Consider the following 15,091-nt stretch of genomic DNA (forward strand, 5'->3'; position numbering starts at 1 on the left):
AGTAATCTGTTTCAGTGCAATTACAAAAAACAACACTGTTTAACACTTCTATTGTCACCCAATTCTTCAGGGGTTACATATAAAGCTAGTTGGCCAACAACAATGCTAGAACGTTCTATAGGCTACATACATACTGCCTTAAAAAGTCTAACTGCAGTAATTACGCAAAGAGTTAAACTGAGAATAACTGCTTTAAAGTTTTTTTTAACTGGCCAGCCAAGTGAGTTATAGGTAGGTAAGTGATATGACACTTATTTCTACATGTATTAATGATGTAATTTTTATGCTCAAAAAGCATGACCATTTATTTGACCTTTGACCCCAAAAATGTAGTTACTGCACTCTGGTTTTGCTTTGCTGGAAAAGCTTCTAATAGTAATGTTGTTGCTTTTATATTTTGTTTTCATTGAATAAACATTTTGATTTAACAAAATTGATTTTGTTAAAAGTGTATTTAAGTGTCCATCAACTCTATTCAAAGGTTTGTGTATTTTAGACTTAATAGTATAAAGTAATGTTATATTTTAGTCTTAATATAACTTTTTCTCACTTTAATAATTTCCCAATCAAATAAACGTAATTATTATAATATAATAATAATTTATATTATTCTTGCCTTCACTATTTAACACAATAAAGAAATACAAGTCTAAACTGTATCACAATCAAACAGCCAGTCTGCTTTGGTTTTTTGTTTAAATTTGTATATCCAAATCAGACCGTGGTAGGTGCAATTACTGCTGTCTGCTTAGGTTTTGAGTTGGATTTTTTACCACTGCATACAATCCTGATAATGAAGAGTAAGAGATCTGTCACAGGCTTATACAACGTTGTTTGGTCTATAAAATGACATATTTTAACCAAAAAACACTCATATAGAAAATGAGTCCTCATGATCATACAATCAGAATCTGTTTTATTGCCAAACAAACAAAAACAAACAAAATATAAATAGGGATTGAGTTGGATTTTGTAGTTACTGCATTTTTTTTATATCATTATTTCTCTGAATTTAAGCAAAATTGAAATCTAAAATTCTGTAACAAGATAAAACAGACATCAAGGTCATTTTTAGTTAGAACTCAATTTTGACCAAAAATGTAGTTACTGCAGTTAGACTTTGTAGGGCAGTATAAATAATCCTGTTTTTACGTGTAGAAATTTAAATCTGCCTCTCCATTTCTTTCTCTCTTTCATTTTTTTATAACCTTTTTTGCATTGGTGGTTCTACACAGGGGCCTCCAGGGGCCACTGCCCCTGTGAAGAAGCCCTTGGCCCCTGCTGTGGCCCCTGTGTCAAATTAATAATAAAATCATCAATTTATAACGATGAACAACACAACAATTCTTACCTATTTTTTATTCAAACAATATCTCAGTGTACACAAAATGAACCCAGAATGTATACATTGTATAATAGTTCAATTGTGCAATAAAAGCTAAATATAAAGATTATTGTCACTGTACTGCACTTTCAAAATAAAAATAAAGTAATTGTGCACAAAACTTTGAAATGTCATTGTCGTACAAAAATAACTGTTAATGTTGGTAAGTCTCATTGTTTCAATCAATGTAGTTCTTCCAAATATGAGACTTTTAGCTAAAATAAAGGTTTTGAATGCTTAAATATCATTTTTGACTATTTTTAAGGTCTAGAACCGCCACTGCTTTTTTGTACAAATAACGTCTATCAAAGTCAAATGACTTCATGTCCCATGAGCCTCTCGTCGCCTGGCAACATTTCCGCCGTCACATCCGTTGTAGGACGAACATTTCAAGGTTGAGCCAAACTGTTAACATCATAGATGTCTATGGTTAACATAATATATAACGCATCAGATATTCAAGTTCAACCCTCAGGTATTTTATTATTATGTTACTTTTCCCTGCTGTCTGGGGAAATAGGTTAGGTTGGGCTAAATAGGGGAAATTACATAAAAATATCAATCACTTACAAAGCACAATTTCCGCGTTTCGGTGACGTCATGGCATCGCCTTGTGTTATTGGTCCTCTGCTCTCCTTTAGACTTTTCCCGCGTTACTCTCTGCGTAAAACAACACACCGGACTGTCAGTCTGTAGCAGGAGGCTAACTAGAGTCTTGCGGGTAATTTAACGTACTTTTGCAGCGGTACCAGAGCTGTTATTGTTTATTCAGGTAATGCCGTCCTCAGATTATGACTCGGCAAGTCTGCCGGACTTATTGCCGCTGTACTACCGACGGCTGTTCCCCTTCTCACAGTATTACCGCTGGCTGAACTATGGAGGAGGTGAGTGACATCATTACACAGGCCGGGAAAGCTAGCAAGTAATGTTAATGTGTTAAATTAATTGAGTTGTTCACCAATGTATTGTTATTGAGCTGCATGTCTTGATCACATTGTTTGTTCTGTTCATCATCGTCACCCTGTTAAAATAATAGCCTAAGTCCTTTTTTCAAGTTTTGCAGTAAACACAAAAAACTTCACAAAGTGTAAAATATGACATTTATTGATCATTTCACTCAAAAAGGATGTAACAAAGGATGGCTATTGGCATAGTAATAACACTGTGTAAATTATGTTACTTAAGAGAAATAAATGACTTTTTTTTTTGGACATGCCTTTGTGACTTAAGCAAGATATGGTAACACTTTATTTTGAAGGTGTCTACATAAGAGTCACACAAGCCTGTCAGAAACATGACATGACAAGTATCATGAGCATTAATGACACTTCAGAGTGTCATTAATGTTCATGACACTCTTATGTAGACCCCTTCAAAATAAAGTATTGCCATATCTTGCTTAAGTCACAAAGGCATGTTCAAAAAAATGCCTAAGTCACATTTTATTTTGACTTAGGCATAACGAATCCTCATGATCATACAATCAGAATAAGTTTTATTGCCAATCAGGTTTTTACTTAAAAGGAAACTGGTATATTGGTGCTTAAGAAAAATATATAAATAGAGATTAAGGCAGAGACTCTGAGTACAGCACCATAAATAGAAAAGAAGAAAAATGGATAAAGTCAACATACATAAAATGTTTAAAATGTATTTAAATGAGGGAATGTATGAAATATGAAAAGCTGCTAAAATAAACCAAATGACAGTATGTATTAATTGCTGTGGGTATAAACGAATGTTCTAAACTTTATCTTTTTTACAAAACAATTTAGATGTGATAATAAAGGCACCAAGAGGACATTTTTGGTTTAAGTGCTTGAAAACTGAATAAATGCACATTAGGAATTAAATGCTGACAATTCCTTTTTTTTTTCCCACAATATTTTTATTGAATTTTACACATTTACAGACAACAGTGGAACATGATCACCAAGTTACATTTCTCATAAAAAAAGATACATCACATTTCACATATTCCACATAACACAAGTAAATTGACAAACAAAACCAGACAAAACAAAAGAGAGAAAAACAACAACAACAACCAAAAAAAACAAACAAACTCAGCAACAACTCAGCACCTCACAACCGAGTCAAGGTGAATGCGCACCCTGATTTGCAAGAAAGTTCAATAAGGGTCTCCACACTTTTTCAAATTCCTCCGCCTTTCCTCTGGTTATATAAGTCAGTCTTTATGACAATTCCTTTGATAAATGTTTATATCGAGGCTAAAGAGCCACTGATAACATGTACTTTGGCAAAGGCATTTCATCCTGTGACTAAATTAAAAGAGCTGGCAGCATCTTGGCGGACTAATGTATATATTTTTTCTTCTCCAACCTCAGTGCAGAAGAACTACTTTCAGAATCGAGAGTTCTCCTTCACGCTCAAAGACGACATCTACGTCCGTTACCAGTCATTCAGCACACAGAACGAACTGGAGAAGGAAATGCAGAAGATGAACCCTTACAAGATTGATATTGGAGCCATATACAGTCATAGAGTGAGACTGAATGCACCTATTTTTCCTTTCACTTGTTTTGTAGTGTCACTGCACACATATTATACTAAAGCTAAATCTGTTTGTCACCCACAGCCCAATCAACACAACACAGTGAAGTCAGGATCCTTCCAGGCCCTGGAGAAGGAGCTGGTGTTTGATATTGACATGACAGATTATGATGATGTGAGAAGCTGTTGCAGGTATATTGATTAGGCTGTTTTTTTTTATTTTTTTTATACTGTATATTCATATTTATTCTGCACTGGAATTCTATTCTACTCCTTAATACATACTCCTTCTTTAGACACTTTATTTTTTATTTATTATATTATATTTTATTATATTATATTTATATATATATATATATATACATTTTTTAATTATATTATATTTTTTATATATTTTTTTTATTTTATTTTATTGCTTGAAGTATGCCTAGGTTGTTCTTTTTATTTAATTGTGTTGTCATTGTCTATGTGTGTAATGCTGCTGCTACACTATAATTTCCCAGCTTGGGATAAATAAAGTCTATCTATCTATCTATCTATCTATCTATCTATCTATCTATCTATCTATCTATCTATCTATCTATCTATCTATCTATCTATCTATCTATCTATCTATCTATCTATCTAATATTGTTCAGTTCAACATATCTTGATAGTCACGTCACAGAAATAACACAAACTCTCATTTTTAGTGCTGCAGACATTTGCAGCAAGTGCTGGACCCTGATGACAATCGCCATTCACATCCTGGATAGAGCTCTCCGAGGTTTGTTTTGTCCTGATTTTTGTGCCACATTATCTGGGATTTTTCTTCAGAATTTGCATCCAACACTTTATTTTTCTTTTATGTGATCTTCTAGAGGACTTCGGTTTCCAGCACCTGCTGTGGGTTTATTCTGGCAGGAGAGGAGTGCATTGCTGGGTGTGCGATGAAGCTGCCAGGAAGCTTTCTGTAGCAGCTCGCTCTGCGGTGGCAGAATACCTCAGCCTGGTTAAGGTAACAGTATTTTAACTTTTTAATTGGATGATTAGGACAGTTTTTTTCATTAGCTGCAGGGTTCTGAGTTTAGCATTGTGCGTTAAAGTTTGTTTCGCTCAGGTAAAATTGTGCTTAACCAATAAATCGTCCGTTTTATTTCAGAAATATTGGTACCTGTCTTGGTGTATGTTGCCCGATAATTAACACAAAATTGCAGTTCATAAAAAGCCAAAGATATTTTAGAAGTAGAGGGGATCAAAAGAATTCAACAATACATCATTTAATAACTAGCTAAAAATGGAAACTGAGGCCCCGTTCACACGAGGACGCTCACGGGTAAAAACGACAAAATATTTTATCGGAAGTGCCTTTCGTTTAGACGGTGACGGCGTTTTGGGGGCTTAAAAACGCAAAAATCTGAAACCACCTTCCAAAGTGGAAAAGTTGAATCCTCTCCTCCGTAGCGTGTCGTCTACACTGACAAGACACAAAACTCTGATCTGATCTGCTCACGTCACGTATGTGTTTACGTCACATACATGCTCCAGTACAGGAAATAAACAAACGTGGGATTATTTCCATGCGTGGGACCTTCAAGCTGCTCTGGCAGCTCTAATAAACTTACAGGAGTCTTTCCACCAAATGTCCAGGATATGTACAGATAGTATTAGTGAACAGAGAAGGATCTGGAATTACCTCCATCACATTTTGGATGCAGCAATTGGTCGGAGGCGAGCCAGACGGCTGTGAACGAGACCTGGGAGATCTAGTGATGGTGGAGAACTTTGTGGAAGGAGTAGCTGATGAAAATGTGTGGCGTGAAAACTTCTGCATGCCCAAAGATGCTCTTATGGCTTTAAGTGATGCCGCCTGGCTGCATACAATCCAATTTCACACACTTTAGATCACCGTATGCAGCAGACTTCCTCCTGAAAATGCTCGTCTAAACGAGGAATAAAAAGTGAAGACGCGACGCCACTTTTGCGTCTTCTGTCCTCGTGTGAACGGGGCCTGATTTTGGTTTAAGGACTTTGCTATTTAAAACCAATGTGTTGCATTTTGTGATGTGATCACTTCGTGGCTGTTTCACAGGGAGGTGACGAGACAGTGAAGAAAGTTGTGCTCACAGATCCAATTCATCCGTTTATCAGGTGAGAATAAGATCATTTTATTAGTGAAGGTCAGTTTGTAGCTGTAGCTGTTTGTTCTGTTGTGACGTTGGGACCAAGGTTATAATAGTTTTGGATTTTTCATTAGTTTTAGTTTTAATTTCGTTGTCAATTTTTGTTTTCAAATTCAGTTAGTTTTAATTAGTTTTTAGAGTGAGTTTGCTAGTTTTGATTAGTTTTATTTTTTGGAAAATGCTTAGTTTTAGTGTTAGTTTTAGTTTTTTAGTAATGGGGTATTTTTTGGGTGCCAGATTCAATAAGGTCACAATAAATGTTTCCTTTATTTCCTTTGTCTGATCCATCTCAGCCCCGATAACTTTATTAAGTCATAAAACCAGATAGATGAAATAGATTTCATATCAACCAAAAAGGTTTATGTATGAAAAAAGTTGTCAAAGACGAAAACTAAGGACATTTTCACTATAATTTTAGTTAGTTTTAGTTAGTTTTGTAACCACACAATACAGTTTCAGTTAGTTATCGTTTTTTCAAAAACTCTCATTTTTATTTTTATTTCAGTTTATGAAAAATGATTTTTCAATTCTAGTTTTCATTATTTCGTTAGTTTTCGTTAACTACAATAACCTTGGTTTAGACCTGGACAATATATTTTCATTGTGCAATGTACAACAAAATTCTGTTTGGTACTTTTCGGCTGAAAGCAGACTCGAATAAACGAATTAGCACAAAACTTAAAAATAGAAAAAAAAGACAGAAATTAAAAGATGATATGTAAGATAAATTCATATCTTGCAGTGATAGTTGCTGAATTTGATGCTCTTGGTTGATGCTTAATAATCTGTCTGATCTCAACAGAGAGTCTTTGGCGGTGGTGGAGCGATACTTCCCCCGGTATGCGCTACAGGATCAGGACATACTGGGCCGCAAGGAATCTACTGACAAAGTGCTGGCACTCACCCCTGAAGATATCCTTCTCACAACATGTAGCATACATACACTACCGGTCAAAAGTTTTAGAACACCCCAATTTTTCCAGTTTTTCATTGAAATTCAAGCAGTTCAAGTCAAATGAACAGCTTGAAAGGGTACAAAGGTAAGTGGTGAACTGCCAGAGGTAAATAAAAAAAGGTAAGGTTAACCAAAACTGAAAGATAATGTACATTTCAGAATTATACAAGTAGGCCTTTTTCAGGAAACAAGAAATGGGTTAAAAACTTAACTCTATGGAGTCTTGGGCTATTTTGTCAATTTTTAAAAATTATTTTCATGTCTTTGTAAGTCATTTTGTGTCTTTTTTTTGGTCATTTTGTTTCTTTTTTTAGTCATTTTGTCTTTTTTTGGTCATTTTGTGTCATTTTTTTAATCCTTTAGTCCAACATAAAATGTGATTTTGAATCTCTTTTTACTTTCAAAACACTATCATGCTCAATAAAGAATTTTAAATGTTGCAAATGTGCATTAATTTCAGAGTACACTGAGACATTAAACTGCATCATTTTCAATTCAATTCTGGAAAAGTTGGTGTGTTCTAAAACTTTTGACCAGTAGTGTATGTGTGATTCATTTGAGTGTATGATCTCTTTTTCTGTTTGGTTAAAACCTTAACTGAGCTTTTACATGTAAGAAAAGAATTGCAGCAGGACTTCCAAAACGAGAAGAAACCTGAGACCCGTTGGAAACTGGTGAAGGATCAAGCCATTAAGAAACAGGTTTGTAGTTTTGTGCAACAGTTGTTTCACATTGTTTGTTCTGTTCATCATCGTCACCCTGTTAAAATAATCGCCTAAGTCATTTTTTCAAGTTTTGCAGTAAACACAAAAAACTTCACCAAAAGTGTAACATATGACATTTATTGATCATTTCACTCAAAAATGATGTAACAAAGGATGGCTATTGGCATAGTAATAACACTGTGTGTAAATTATGTAACTTAAGAGAAATGAATTACTTTTTTTTTTGAACATGCCTTTGTGACTTAAGCAAGATATGGTAACACTTTATTTTGAAGGTGTCTACATAAGAGTCACACAAGCCTGTCAGAAACATGACATGACAAGTATCATGAGCATTAATGTTACTTCAGAGTGTCATTAATGTTCATGATACTCTTATGTAGACCCCTTCAAAATAAAGTATTACCATATCTTGCTTAAGTCACAAAGGCATGTTCAAAAAATTGCCTAAGTCACATTTTATTTTGACTTAGGCATAACGAATCCTCATGATCATACAATCAGAATAAGTTTTATTGCCAAACAGGTTTTTACTTAAAAGGAAACTGGTATATTGGTGCTTAAGAAAAAAATATAAATAGAGATTAAGGCAGAGACTCTGAGTACAGCACCATAAATAGAAAAGAAGAAAAATGGATAAAGTCAACATACACAAAATGTTTAAAATGTATTTAAATGAGGGAATGAAGTGTCATTAATGACACTCTGAAGTGTCATTCATGTTCATGACACTCTTATGTAGACCCCTTCAAAATAAAGTATTACCATATCTTGCTTAAGTCACAAGTTGTTTCACCCTGAATTGATTTTTTAAAATATATTACAGCTAGAGAGCTGTATAATACACACAGTGATATAATCTGTCTTCACTTAGGGCACTGCTAGAAGGGGCCAACACTTTGAGAAGGAAATCATGCTGCAGTATTGTTATCCACGGCTCGATGTGAACGTCAGTAAAGGGGTGAACCATTTGCTGAAGAGCCCCTTCAGTGTTCATCCAAAAACAGGTGAGCAAAGATGGAAGGAGATTTAATCAAGATGTATCTGTGGAAACACCACAGACAGAATCTCACTGTGAGTTCTCTGTTTTGAACTCTGACAGGGCGCATTTCTGTTCCCATGGACCTCAAAGAATTGGAAACATTTGATCCGTTTGCTGTGCCCACAATCAGGTGAACGATGATTTATTGTCTCATGCTCTGTTGTGTGCAGCGTTTGATATAAGTCACAGCTAATTTTTTTTTAACTTTTTATTTAACCATTTAAATAATTTTACATAACATTTCCTGACAGAATTTGAAGAGACATCACAATAAACATCCTGAGCATCATACAAGAAAAAAGTGTTAAGACATTACAATAAATACAGAAATAAGTAGTTCTGACATAACATAGTTATAGAGTTAGTGTTAATCTTGTAAATAAATAAAAAGAAATAGTTGAATATTTAGACAATCAAAGAAATAAAATGTCAGAAGTATTGATAATTATGACAACAGGCAGAGTAAACAATATATATAATCTGTGGCTAAGTGGGGTTTTTCAAATTTTTGAGGCCAACAACGTTGCTGATTTTAGAGGGAAAATTTTATCGATAACTGATAAAGCGGCCAATATATAGTCATTCTTTATCCTTTTTAATGTGCATTGTGCACTGATATTTCACCACGCTACAAAGGTACCCAGAGAGCTACTTTCTCAAACATCGAACTTTAACATTGTCATACATTATTTTACATTAGACAAACAATGTATTACAATCTCAGGCAATTCTATAAATGATAACTGAGAAAATAAAGAATCCCAATCCAATCCCCCTTTATTTGTATAGCACATTTAAACAACACAAACGTCTCCAAAGTGCTGTACATAAAATCAACAATAAAACAAACAGTTCCATATACCAATCAGCAATAAATAATAAGTGTATAAATCTAAAATTATGCCATAAATAAAGCAATACAATCAAAACAGATAAACATAGTAAAATAAAATAAAAGACGTAGTTAAAAGTAGTAAAATAAATAAAAGACACAGAGGACCACAAAACTCACGCAGTGTTAAAAAGCCAAGGAATAAAAATGGGTCTTGAGAAGAGACTTAAAACATTCCACTGTGGGGGCTGTTGGGACATGGAGGGGGAGGGCGTTCCAGAGTCTGGGGCCCACCACAGAGAAAGCCCTGTCCCCCCTGGTTTTAAGTCTCGCTCTAGGGACCACGAGCTGGAGCTGGCCCTCGGACCTCAATTCACACGCTGGAGTATAAATTTGGATGAGGTCCTTGATGTACTGTGGGGCCAGTCCATTCAAAGCTTTAAAAACAAACAATAAAATCTTAAAATCAATCCGAAAATTAACAGGAAGCCAGTGCAAAGACGCAAGGATTGGGGTAATGTGTTCCCGCTTTTTGGCCCCTGTTAAAAGTCGTGCCGCGGCGTTCTGGACTAATGGACTCTGGACTACGAATAAATAGGAATAAAATAAATGGCTAAATAAGCATCATTACTTTTCAGTATCAATTGGAAAAAAATAAAATAGAAATGAATAGCTAATACCATTTCCAAATCACACCAAGTGACATTTTCTGCATTAAATATTGTGTAAAAAACGTTTTCATAACGCCACATGTCAGACAGCATAGACACGGATACTGATATGCCTTTGATTGGTCAATCTCGGCCAATAATATCTATCAACCGATATATCTGTCTGGCTATAATAATGTCATAACTTTTTATTTCTGCAGTCTGATCTGTGAGGAGCTGGATCAGCCCAGGAAAGGCGAAGAACAAGAAAAGTTAGAAGACACCAACGAGAAGGAGAACGAGAAGGATGCAGCAGAAAGACGAAAGATCAGAGGTTAGATTCTAAAATGTGAATTTTAGGCTTATTTATTTATCACACACAAGAGTTTTACTCCGAAGGTATAAGCAGGCCTAACACAAGGCAATCCGTCAGTTTTTTTCCCTCAAAGGGAGGCAAATATGGTACAACAACCAAGAAATGCTGAACCTCAGTTTATCTTTCTTTGCAGTGAAAATAAACTTAAACATGTATCAGGTACTCGACAAATGTGCCTTGTTGTTTATAGTAAAATAGGATATGGAATAACAGAATTTTTATTTGTTTTAGTATTATTTTCATTAAACTGTTTAACTTTTTGTCTTGTTTATTTTAAATCATTTGAGAGCATTGTAGTGTCAAATTCCTTGTATGTTGCTCACATACATGGCCAATAAAGCTCATTTTGATTTTTAAAAATTTTATTCAATATAATCTGAGTTATTTATTTACTTTTCTTGACAGATTACAAGAGAACAAGCCTGGCGAAGTATGTGAAATACTTTGACCAGTTTCTGGATGGGATGGCTCGCTCGTGGAAAGGAGAACTTCTCAAAAAAAGTGGTATGTTTTTATTTCTAGGAGATGAAATAAAGGCGACTTTAAGAAGTTTGTTCTGTCATGTAATGTGTATTCTTTTTCTTTCATTCTTTTAGATCTTCAGAAAGACTTCTAAACTGGATCCACAATCAGGAAGTGATGCAGAACAGAAACTGTTAATAGCTTCTTGTTATCTAATGTGGGTGATGATGTAAACTGTCATGTTTTGGTTGCTTTATGTTGTGGAATATTTCCTTTTTTCTGATGAACAATAATTTAGTCCAAATCAGTTTTATGAGACTCCGTAATAATAATAATAATAATACCTTCCCAAAACATGAGTGAATCACCTGACTGTAGTATTTTCCTACTCCAATGCCAATTTTATGATGTTTGTCTGCTATTTTCTATTGTACAGTCATTTGTGAAAATAAATTTGATATTTACACTTTTCAAAATCTTGTATTCTGGTCACTTTTCATAAGAACAGAAGATGTTTTGCAGATTTAGTTTTTTTGTTATCTGGAATGATAAGCAAAGTTCTTTTGACATTTATTCTAAGTATATAATGAGATCTTGTATACCATTTAATTTTTTTATTTTTATTTTACAAATTAGCTTACATTTTGCACTGATAAATATTATGTTGGTTATAGACTCTGTTCATAGCTCAGAGCATTTTGTTATATCTTAGAATTTAGTGTTGTAAATATGCGTACAACAAAAGTACAACAAATACTCAATAATAGTACTTGAGTAAAAGTATTTTTGTATTATGTTATTGTACTTCCTGTAATGCAGTATTTCCCTAGTAACTTGGCAGTTATTATGACTGATGACCATAACAGTGCAAGTATAAAGTAGCTTAAAATTAAAATGCAGAAATACAAATAATCAAAATTGTGTTTTTGGGCTGAACCTGAGTGAAATGTTTTTTTTTTTTTGTTATTTTGACTGAAATTCCTTAGAAGTGTAAAGCAGCATAAAATGAAAATACACAAGTAAAAATATTAAAAATTATACTTTAGTATTGCACTTGAATAAAAATGCTGTTTTCTTATTGTAACAGGTGGCAGTCATTTTGGCTGACATTTGTAAAACTATTAAATGGTTAATGGGGTGCACTTATATAGCGATTTTATCCAAAGCGCTTTACACTACACACTACGCTCATTCACCCATTCACACACACATTCATACTGGTGTTAGAGGCTACCAGGGCACACTGGTGCCACCTGCCACCATTGGGAATTCATTCACACGCCGTTACCGGGAGCAATTTGGGGTTCAGTATCTTGCTCAAGGATACTTCGACATGTAGGCTGCCATGGTCGGGGATCGAACCACCAACCTTACGATCAGAAGGCGACCTCTCTACAAACTGAGTCACATAAATGGCATAAAATTCAGATACAGCACAAATACTCAAAATTTAAACACAGTTTTGTATAGATAGATAGATAGATAGATAGATTACTTTATTCATCCCCGAAGGGAAATTCGGTTGTCACAGCAGTCCGGTATTCAAGTACAATAAAATACAATAGAATAAAATACTGAGGTAGCATAAATAAAAACAATAATAGAAAAAAACACAGAATAGAACAAGGACACTTAAGAAGTTAAAAAAAGAACATCAGTTGTTAGGATGGTTGGCAAGATGATGGTAATAATTAAACTGGTGATATGATGCAACAATGCTATAGTGACTAGACGGTATATAATAATAATAATAGTACAGTATATAATATAATATAATATAATATAATATGTAATAATAGATAATAAACAATATAAAAATAAATAAAATGAAAAATATAAATAAAGTGATTTTAATAATATATATTTTTTAATAATAGTAATAATAATAATAATAATAATAATAAATAAGGCCGGTATAATAATAATAGTAGTATATTACAGTATATAGTAATAATAGTAATGGCAGCAACAGTATATATTATAATAATAATAATAGTAATAATATTAATAACATAGCAAAGTGTCGTGCATAGAATGTGTGTAATGTGTATATTTGTAAAATGCTGCTGTTTTTTAGTAATGGATGAGTTATTTTTTATAAAATAGAAATACACAAGTACATTTTAATTAAACATACTTGAGTACAAGGCTGGTTTTTACTAGTAACCGGTTTCTGACGATTACAAAAGTGCAATCATAAAGTAGCATATAAATAAAATATACCAGTATAAATAATAAAAATTGAACTTTTAAGTATTATTCTTGAGTGAAATGTTTTTTTTTCTAATAACTTACTTTGATGCATCTGTAAAAGTGACCTCTACAAAAAATCTCAAAATTGTTACATGATATTGTAGTTTAGTAACTACTTTAGCTGTTTGTTTGTTTTTATGTATGTATTGTAGGTGAATATGTGGAAACCCATTTCCACCAATGTGAGGAAAAAATAATTCTGTAATTCATTATAATGACAAACCATCTCATAATTATGAGATATGATAATTATGAGATACTAAGTCAATATTATGAGAAAGTTTTTCATTATTATGAGGTAGTCATTTTTTTCATAATGACACACTAAGTTATAATTACTATATACTATACCAAACTATACGATATACTATCTCATAATTATGAGTTACTAAGTAAAAAAATAATTCTGTAATTAATTATAATGAGAAACCATCTCATAATTATGCTATACTATCTACTATTACAATTACTATGTAATACTAGGCAGTGGTGGAAGAAGTATTCAGATTCCTTACTTAAGTAAAAGTACTAATACTACACTGTGAAATGACTCCACTACAAGTCAAAGTCCTGCATTCAAAACTTACTGAAGTAAAAGTACAAAAGTATCGGCATCAAAATGTACTTAAAGTATCAAAAGTAAAAGTACTCGTTTTGCAGAATGACCCCACTCAGATTGTTAAATATATTCTCAATATATGATTTGATAATTATTATTGATGCATTTATATAAGCAGCATTTTATTTTCTCAAGGTAGGGCTCATTTTAACTATTTAATATGCTTTTATGAGGTCTAATTTAGAAAATGTCACTTTAAACTTTAAACCGATCATGTTTTTCATGTTAAATCCCGATCTGAAAAGTAACTAAAGCTGCTGGCTAAATGTAGTGGAGTAAAAAGTATAACATTTGCCTCTAAATGTAGTGGAGTAGAAGTATAAAGTTACATAAAATGGAAATACTCAAGTAAAGTACAAGTACCTCAAAATTTTACTTAAGTACAGTACTTGAGTAAATGTACTTAGTTACATTCCACCACTGATACTAAGTCATAATGAGACACTAAGTTGTAATTACTATAAAGCAGTGGTGGAATGTAACTAAGTACATTTACTCAAGTACTGTACTTAAGTACAATTTTGAGGTATTTGTACTTTACTTGAGTATTTTTATTTTATGTAACTTTATACTTATACTCCACTACATTTTGAGGTAAATATTGTACTTTTTACTCCACTACATTTAGTTGACAGCTTTAGTTACTTTACAGGTTGAGATATAACATAAAATATAAGATCAATTTAAAGTGATTAGACATATTTTTAATTAAACCTCATAACAGTATTTTAAGTAGATACAATGAGTCCTGTCTTTACTAAATTAAAACACTGGTTACATAAAAGGCACATTACAAATAATGTAATAATATATTTAGAATATATAAAACAATCTGATTGGGTCTATTCTGCATAACGAGTACTTTTACTTTTGATACTTTAAGTACATTTTGATGCTGATACTTTTGTACTTTTACTTGAGTAAGTTTTGAATGCAGGACTTTTACTTGTAGTGGAGTCATTTCACAGTGTGGTATTAGTACTTTTACTTAAGTAAGGGATCTGAATACTTCCCCCAACACTGCTATAAAGTTTTTCATTATAATGAGGTAGTCATTTTTTTGGAGAAAAAAATGACGTACTGTCCCTTTAAATAACCCGGAAGTAGAAGTCTCCGC

General features: G+C 33.1%; 1 protein-coding gene across 1 annotated transcript; it reads left to right on the top strand.

Moving 5' to 3' along the window:
- The first annotated feature begins 2,115 nt into the window (after nt 1–2,115).
- prim1 (DNA primase subunit 1) lies at nt 2,116–11,553 on the top strand. Its single transcript, XM_059333351.1, has 13 exons — nt 2,116–2,268; nt 3,733–3,890; nt 3,984–4,090; nt 4,591–4,664; nt 4,759–4,895; nt 5,970–6,028; nt 6,863–6,972; nt 7,625–7,716; nt 8,615–8,747; nt 8,843–8,912; nt 10,486–10,598; nt 11,046–11,144; nt 11,237–11,553. The coding sequence occupies exons 1-13, from the start codon at nt 2,160–2,162 to the stop codon at nt 11,254–11,256; spliced, it is 1,281 nt and encodes a 426-aa protein (XP_059189334.1). The 5' UTR covers nt 2,116–2,159; the 3' UTR covers nt 11,257–11,553.
- The last annotated feature ends 3,538 nt before the right edge of the window (nt 11,554–15,091 follow it).

The sequence above is a fragment of the Centropristis striata genome, chromosome 5 (genome assembly GCF_030273125.1).
Source record: "Centropristis striata isolate RG_2023a ecotype Rhode Island chromosome 5, C.striata_1.0, whole genome shotgun sequence".
Classification (NCBI taxonomy): domain Eukaryota; kingdom Metazoa; phylum Chordata; class Actinopteri; order Perciformes; family Serranidae; genus Centropristis; species Centropristis striata.